Source organism: Procambarus clarkii, chromosome 68, assembly GCF_040958095.1.
Source record: "Procambarus clarkii isolate CNS0578487 chromosome 68, FALCON_Pclarkii_2.0, whole genome shotgun sequence".
Lineage (NCBI taxonomy): Eukaryota > Metazoa > Arthropoda > Malacostraca > Decapoda > Cambaridae > Procambarus > Procambarus clarkii.
In genome coordinates this window covers 7,256,235-7,264,145 of record NC_091217.1, presented here as the reverse complement: position 1 = coordinate 7,264,145, position 7,911 = coordinate 7,256,235, and the positions used below count along the sequence as shown (strand labels likewise).

At 48.7% G+C, this 7,911-nt stretch overlaps 1 protein-coding gene across 1 annotated transcript; it reads right to left on the bottom strand.

Moving 5' to 3' along the window:
• Window positions 1-1,677: 1,677 nt before the first annotated feature.
• On the bottom strand, window positions 1,678-7,427 carry LOC138355623 (uncharacterized). Its single transcript, XM_069310941.1, has 2 exons — window positions 7,414-7,427; window positions 1,678-2,587 (listed from the first exon to the last, which is right to left on the bottom strand). Exons 1-2 carry the CDS (start codon window positions 7,425-7,427, stop codon window positions 1,678-1,680), a joined length of 924 nt encoding a protein of 307 aa, XP_069167042.1.
• Window positions 7,428-7,911: the final 484 nt, after the last annotated feature.

Below are 7,911 nucleotides of genomic sequence, written 5' to 3'. Positions count from 1 at the left end.
CTTCCTTCGAAGGTTTGACTCCCAGATAAACCGTAAGGGATCTGAGATGTTCAGTTACGCAAGGTGTCAGCAAGGCGGACAGCCCGTCTGCTGTCATAACTCTCGCTACATTCCACTTTCCCCCACACAACTTCCCTCCTGCACCTCATCCTCGCGATTTGTGCCCAGAGAATTGTGGATAGTCTGGTAATCTCACTATCCTCTTGGGATAAGTCACATATGGTCGTCTGGGACATCACTGTCCTAGCCCCTGTGATTTGACTTCCAATTCGGGAGACAAATTAACCTATCCATGCATGTCCCCCCCCCCTCCCCAACGGCTACCTCATTCCCCCCCCCCCCCTCCTATTCTGACTTCTGCCCCCCCCCTCTGCTGCTTCCCCCCTACCCCCTTGCTACCTCACCCCCCCCCCCCACCGGCAGGAAGGCGGACAGGGTAATCACTTCCCATACTGGAGTCCGCCTCTCACTGGCTGCAAGATAATGACATCCTGGAGGCTACGATGACGAGAGGGAGAGTGTGTGAGAGTGAGAAAATGAGTGTGTGTGTGTACTCACCTATTTCTGCCTGCAGGATCGAGCTTTAGCTCTTGAACCTCGCTTTTCTAGCGGTTAGTTGAGTAATGCAATGACTCCTGGCCTATTTCCCCATCATATCTGCTTTTAAAGCTATGAATGGAGTTAGCTTTTATAACCTGCTCCTTTAGGTCATTCCATTTACTCACTACCCTTACTTTCTAACATGTTCGAGCTTCCTTATGTGTTTTTTAAGATGGGGGGCTCCAAGATGGTGCGGCATACTCTAAGACTGGTCTCACATAGGCGGTATATAGTGATCTATAAAGCCTCCTTATTTCAAGTTTCTGAAGGCAAGGGAACTATCAGGGGAAAGCACCAAGCCATTACGACTATATAACACTGGATAGGGGTCAGGATAAGGATAAGTGATGGGGCGGGGGAGGAAGGAATGGTGCCCCACCACTTGGACGGTTGGGAATTGAACGCCGTCCTGCAGGAATATGTATATACAAATAAGTATATATTACACAGATTTACAAACTTGAACTAAAATATTTCAGATGTAGTCTGACAAATGGCTACTAGACTTTAACCCAGGCAAGCACAAGGTTGTGAGGAGTGGAACATGAGGAAGACCATGACAGGGTGAAGGGAAGACGGCTTCACGCACCCTGAAAGGAGAAGGACCCCGGGACCATACCACGGGAGCTAATTCCACAGACAAACCGATGTCTGTCTGTCCCGCCAGCGGTGACAGCCAGACTGTCCAACAACCTGATGGCTTTCAGACCCTTCTTCTGTGGTCAGACACGCACCAGGGTCTGTCACAGACCCTTCTTCAGTGGTCAGACACGTACCAGGGTCTGTCACAGACCCTTCTTCAGTGGTCAGACACGTACCAGGGTCTGTCACAGACCCTTCTTCAGTGGTCAGACACGCACCAGGGTCTGTCACAGACCCTTCTTCAGTGGTCAGACACGCACCAGGGTCTGACACAGACCCTCCTCGCGGGTACACAACTCGGCCCCCCGCCACCCCAGGCTGTATCCACGACCATAGATAATTTAGACTGTTGTGTCACCCAAATGAACGTGAATGTTTAGCTACGAAGACGGTTTTTAAAAGCCTTTTTTGTTTTTGTTTTTGAAAGCAGATTACTCAACAGATGTTTGGCAGGCGACGGTTTATCCGGATGTGACGGTTTATCCGGATGTGACGGTTTATCCGGATGTGACGGTTTATCCGGATGCGACGGTTTATCCGGATGCGACGGTTTATCCGGATGTGACGGTTTATCCGGATGCGACGGTTTATCCGGATGTGACGGTTTATCCGGATGCGACGGTTTATCCGGATGTGACGGTTTATCCGGATGCGACGGTTTATCCGGATGTGACGGTTTATCCGGATGCGACGGTTTATCCGGATGCGACGATTTATCCGGATGCGACGGTTTATCCGGATGTGACGGTTTATCCGGATGCGACGGTTTATCCGGATGCGACGGTTTATCCGGATGCGACGGTTTATCCGGATGCGACGGTTTATCCGGATGCGACGGTTTATCCGGATGCGACGGTTTATCCGGATGCGACGGTTTACCCGGATGTGACGGTTTATCCGGATGCGACGGTTTACCCGGATGTGACGGTTTATCCGGATGCGACGGTTTATCAGGATGCGACGGTTTATCCGGATGCGACGGTTTATCCGGATGCGATGGTTTATCCGGATGCGACGGTTTATCCGGATGCGACGGTTTACCCGGATGCGACGGTTTATCCGGATGCGACGGTTTACCCGGATGTGACGGTTTATCCGGATGCGACGGTTTATCAGGATGCGACGGTTTATCCGGATGCGACGGTTTATCCGGATGCGACGGTTTATCAGGATGCGACGGTTTATCCGGATGCGACGGTTTACCCGGATGCGACGGTTTATCCGGATGCGACGGTTTATCAGGATGCGACGGTTTATCAGGATGCGACGGTTTATCCGGACGCGACGGTTTATCCGGATGCACAATGTATGCGGACCGGGATCCGGGAGTGATAGCACTATTGGCCTGGGAGCCTCACCATCCGGTTTAATTACATATCATCCGGACGCCACACTGCCAACACTTCCAAATGGACTGTATTATTAAACACCTTTTGAATAACCGCCCCCCCCCACCTCCCCATCCCTGCAGCCCCAACAACCACCAGGTGATGGTAATATGGTGGGGGTGGGGGGGTGAATGAGTAGAGGAGAGGGGGGGAGAAGTGTTAAGTGAGTAGGGGATGAGAGGTGATGAGAATTGATGTTATGTGATGATTAGTGATGTTGGGGGGTGGCAGGAAATAATGCCATGTGGCGCAGGTAATGTCATTACGTGATAACACCAGGTAACACTACCACCACTACCAGGCAGCTCCACCACCACCACCACCACCACCACCAGACACCACCACCACCACCACCACCACCACCAGACACCACCACCACCACCACCACCACCACCAGACACCATCACCAGACACCACCACCATCACCACCAGACACCACCACCAGACACCACCACCACCATGTAGGAATCATGTCCGTGATGCCACAGCACCCCCCCCCCCCCCCCCCGCCCCCTCGGGTCAGCGCCACCTATTGGCAGCTGCCGCTATTACTGCCACACACACCAGGAATGTGTTTAATTGGTCCGTGGACTGCAAGTTTCTGGGGGCAGGGAGGGGGGGTGAAGTGGGGAAGAGAAATGGGGACTTGGGGAGAGGAAGAGGAGACGGGAAGGGGATGGGATGGGATTAAGGGAAATAATGTAGAAAGAAGAGGAATAGATGAAACAGAAGTTGAGAACGAGAGAAGAGCCACAGAGAGAAGTGGACATAGAGAAAAAATAAAGAAAAACATAATGATGGAGAATAACATACGAGGAAAGAAGACATAGCAGAGAGAAAAGGAGAGAAGAGATGCCAGTGGAAGAGACGAGGTCTGGGGGACGAGGCAGATGATGCTCTACTTCTGGAGAGTTAGTGCTGATCTTGTGGATATTAACGGTAGAGGGAATAGGTTGGTGTTGATTGTGTATGTGGTGTAGTCAGTGGGTGTAAGTGTACATAAGCATATGTGGAAGTAGAATGATTAAGAGTATGAAGATGGCGTGCACGCAGGTAGAGGAAACAAGAGTATTAGAGCCAAGGGAGGGAGGGACAAGCGGGGTCCCGCAAGGTCCTTGGACCACTACTGTTTGTAATATAATTCGTCAATAAGCTGCCAGGGGAGGCAGACATGTGAGTGCAGATGAAGCAGTCGTGAACACTAGCGAGAGCTGCACCGGCAGAGGAGAAGGGGAAGAGAGAGAGAGAGAGAGAGAGAGAGAGAGAGAGAGAGAGAGAGAGAGAGAGAGAGAGAGAGACATAAAGAGAGAGAGAGAGAGACGGCCTCCTGGCCACAGGGCACAAGAACTGGTGTTGCTTCAATGTTTTCCTCTGGGTGTCTTCAGCGACCAAAAGTTGGACATATCGCGCCGGAGGATTCATCGTGGCGTGTGGGAGTGAGAACAGCTGTTATGGGGGTCCTGTGTGGCGTGTGGGAGTGAAGACACAACTACAATGAAGTCCTGTGTACCAGCATCCCCAGCCCTAGCATCCCCAGCCCCAGCATCCCCAGCACCAGCATCCCCAGCAGACCTAGCATCCAAAAGAGCAGCAACAACAGCAACAGTTTAAGAACGAAAAGTGTAGAGAAAACCAAGTGGAGGTGCTGGCGGAGGTGGAGGAGGGGGGATGTGGTGGCACCAAGGCCACAGAACCTGCCAACCAACGCTCACAGGACCTATATGGGATCCATAATAAACTGAAGCGATGGCCAGAGAGGGGAGACGAGGGGAGACTTTACGGCTGACACATTTTTACATTCCTTTCATGTAGGAGTGAGGGGAGGTAGTCATTAGCTGTGCAACAGAGGGGGTCATTACCTGAGCAACAGAGGGGTCATTACCTGAGCAACAGAGGGGTCATTACCTGAGCAACAGAGGGGTCATTACCTGAGCAACAGAGGGGTCATTACCTGAGCAACAACACACACACACACACACACACACACACACAAACACACACACACACACACACACACACACACACACACACACACACACACACACACACACACACACACACACACACACACACACACACACATATCTCCGTCTCCTGCATTCCATATCAAGAGGATAACATCAGCGGCATATGCCAGGCTGGCCAACATACGAACGGCATTCAGAAACTTGTGTAAAGAATCATTCAGAACTTTGTATACCACATATGTCAGGCCAATCCTGGAGTATGCAGCCCCAGCATGGAGTCCGTATCTAGTCAAGGATAAGACTAAACTGGAAAAGGTTTAAAGGTTTGCCACCAGACTAGTACCCGAGCTGAGAGGTATGAGCTACGAGGAGAGACTACGGGAATTAAACTTCACTTCGCTGGAAGACAGAAGAGTTAGGGGAAACATGATCACCACATTCAAGATTCTGAAGGGAATTGATAGGGTAGATAAAGATAGGCTATTTAACACAAGGGGCACACGCACAAGAGGACACAGGTGGAAACTGAGTGCCCAAATGAGCCACAGAGATATTAGAAAGAACTTTTTTAGTGTCAAAGTGGTTGACAAATGGAATGCATTAGGCAGTGATGTGGTGGAGGCTGACTCCATACACAGTTTCAAGTGTAGATATGATAGAGCCCAATAGGAGCAGGAATCTGTACATCAGTTGATTGACGGTTGAGAGGCGGGACCAAAGAGCCAGAGCTCAACCCCCGCAAGCACAACTAAGTGATACCTGCACAGTTCACGACACCTGTCACAGTAGTCTCCAAAACATTTAAAATGTTTTGAAATGTGTATATGTATATATAAACATTTTATCCCTGTCAGGTCGTGTCATAAGCGGAGAGATGACATGTTGGGATGCCAGAATATGGGGAGTGGTGGGGGGGGGGTCAAAGAGGGGGGGAGGGGGGAGTGTATGGGGGGGGGGGTAAGTGGCAAATTGTTTTTACTCGTTAATTTCATAGTTGTCTATGTGTTTTATGGAAGGTTAGGCATAACAGGATTCTTGGGTGAGGGAGGATGGGGGGGGGGGGGGTGTTGGGAAGGGCTGCATGATGGAGGGGGGCGGTGTAGGGGGGGGGAGGGAGGTTGATGGTCGGATGATATGGGTACAGAAGGGGAAGAGGAGAGACACTTCAGCTCATAGAAACCCAGAAAAGTTCTGGACAAATATATATATATATATATATATATATATATATATATATATATATATATATATATATATATATATATATATATATATATAAACTGATGGGTACATCAACCGAGGAAACGCCTCACATCAAAGTCACCTCAGGAAATAAACTTTAGGAAGACAGAAGAACAAGAATTCAAGAAGTATTGGGAAAACATATTAAAAAATAAACCCTGAGGAAACCTCTCAACTTTTGTCCCAAGAGAGAGAGAGAGAGAGAGAGAGAGAGAGAGAGAGAGAGAGAGAGAGAGAGAGAGAGAGAGAGAGAGAGAAAAATATTACAAATGTAATAGAACACAAAGCTATAATCTTACTCTCAGTGCAATCATTAGACGCTACCATTCGCCAAGAGTGCCACCTGACGAACCACATAATCATCAAAGAGGTCAAAACAACTATTATATAGAACCTTTAAGAACCAGGGGGGGGCCAGATTCACGAAGCAGTTACGCAAGTACTTACGAACGTGTACATCTTTTCTCAATATTTGACGGCTTTGGTTACATTTATTAAACAGTTTACAAGCATGAAAACTTGCTAATCAACTGTTGTTATTGTTATAAACAGCCTCCTGGTGCTTCGGAGCTCATTAACTGTTTAATAATCGTAAACAAAGCCGCCAAAGATTGAGAAAAGATGTTCAGGTTCGTAAGTGTTTGCGTAACATCGTCGTGAATCTAGCCCCAGCCCGCCAAACACACACCGAAACTACGACGTTGGTACAACGTTCGAACAAGTTTCAACACCACCTAACCAGTTATAACAACCAATATAACAAGTTGTAACAACGTTCTAATACGTCATAAACACGTTAAGCCAAGATGCAACAACTTTATTACAAGTTGTAACAGGCGGAAAATAGAGACAGTTTCGGTTTGTGTTTCCAGGGAGGCACCTGGCATAATTAAAACGAACAAACTGGTATTACCGAACCTTCCTGTGTCGGCAATTCATCAATATTAAGTAACATTAAATGCAGCTTTTATATTCGGACTATTCCCCACCTACTTCAAAATGCCACTTATTAAATTAATTCCTAATCCGGGAAAAACTCCTCAACTTAAAAAGGAAATTACAGACTGATTTCCGTACTCGAGATACTAGGCCAAAAAATTCGATAAATTTTTTGTCCAACCACTTGCGCTCGACGGTAGAGCGACAGTCTCGTTTCGTGCAGGTCGGCATTCAATCCCCGACCTTCCAAGTGGCTGGGCACCATTCCAAATCGTTATCCTGACCCCTTCCAAGTGCTATATAGTAGTTTTGGCTTGGCGCTTTCCCCCCCTGAAAATTCCCTCGAGAAAATATTCAACCAAAAACTGGTGAAGCGGACCAAAAGTTTAACACCAGACACCACAGAGGAGTCGGTCCTCACGTCTGTAGTCCTCATCTGTGGAAATACAACCAATTCACTGACGACAAAAAATACGTCCTCAGAGATGTATCGAAAGCTTTCGACAAAGTCTGGTATACGAGCCTGAAATACAGTATATTCGAATCAGCCTCTTGAGTGAATTACCAGCATAAGTGAGCCGGATAACCACATCACATCACACGACTTGATGATGTGAATCGGTCGAAGAACGAACCGAAACGTCGTCATCGTTTCTCCCATTTTCTGATGTGTGGTTTGGTTCTCATCAGCCACGTCACTTGTGACTCGTCGTCTGCCCGTCGACGACCAAGCACGAGGTGGCAAAGACCTGCGCCAGTATATGGCAAACGGTGGCAAAGACCTGCGCCAGTATATGGCAAAAGGTGGCAAAGACCTGCGCCAGTATATGGCAAACGGTGGCAAAGACCTGCGCCAGTATATGGCAAACGGTGGCAAAGACCTGCGCCAGTATATGGCAAACGGTGGCAAAGACCTGCGCCAGTATATGGCAAACGGTGGCAAAGACCTGCGCCAGTATATGGCAAACGGTGGCAAAGACCTGCGCCAGTATATGGCAAACGGTGGCAAAGACCTGCGCCAGTATATGGCAAACGGTTGGCCGCCAGTATGACACAGGGGAGAGAGAGAAAATGGTTTTACCGCGTTGAAACGGTGTCATGATGCCTCTAATGGCGCGCCCGACTACTGTTAT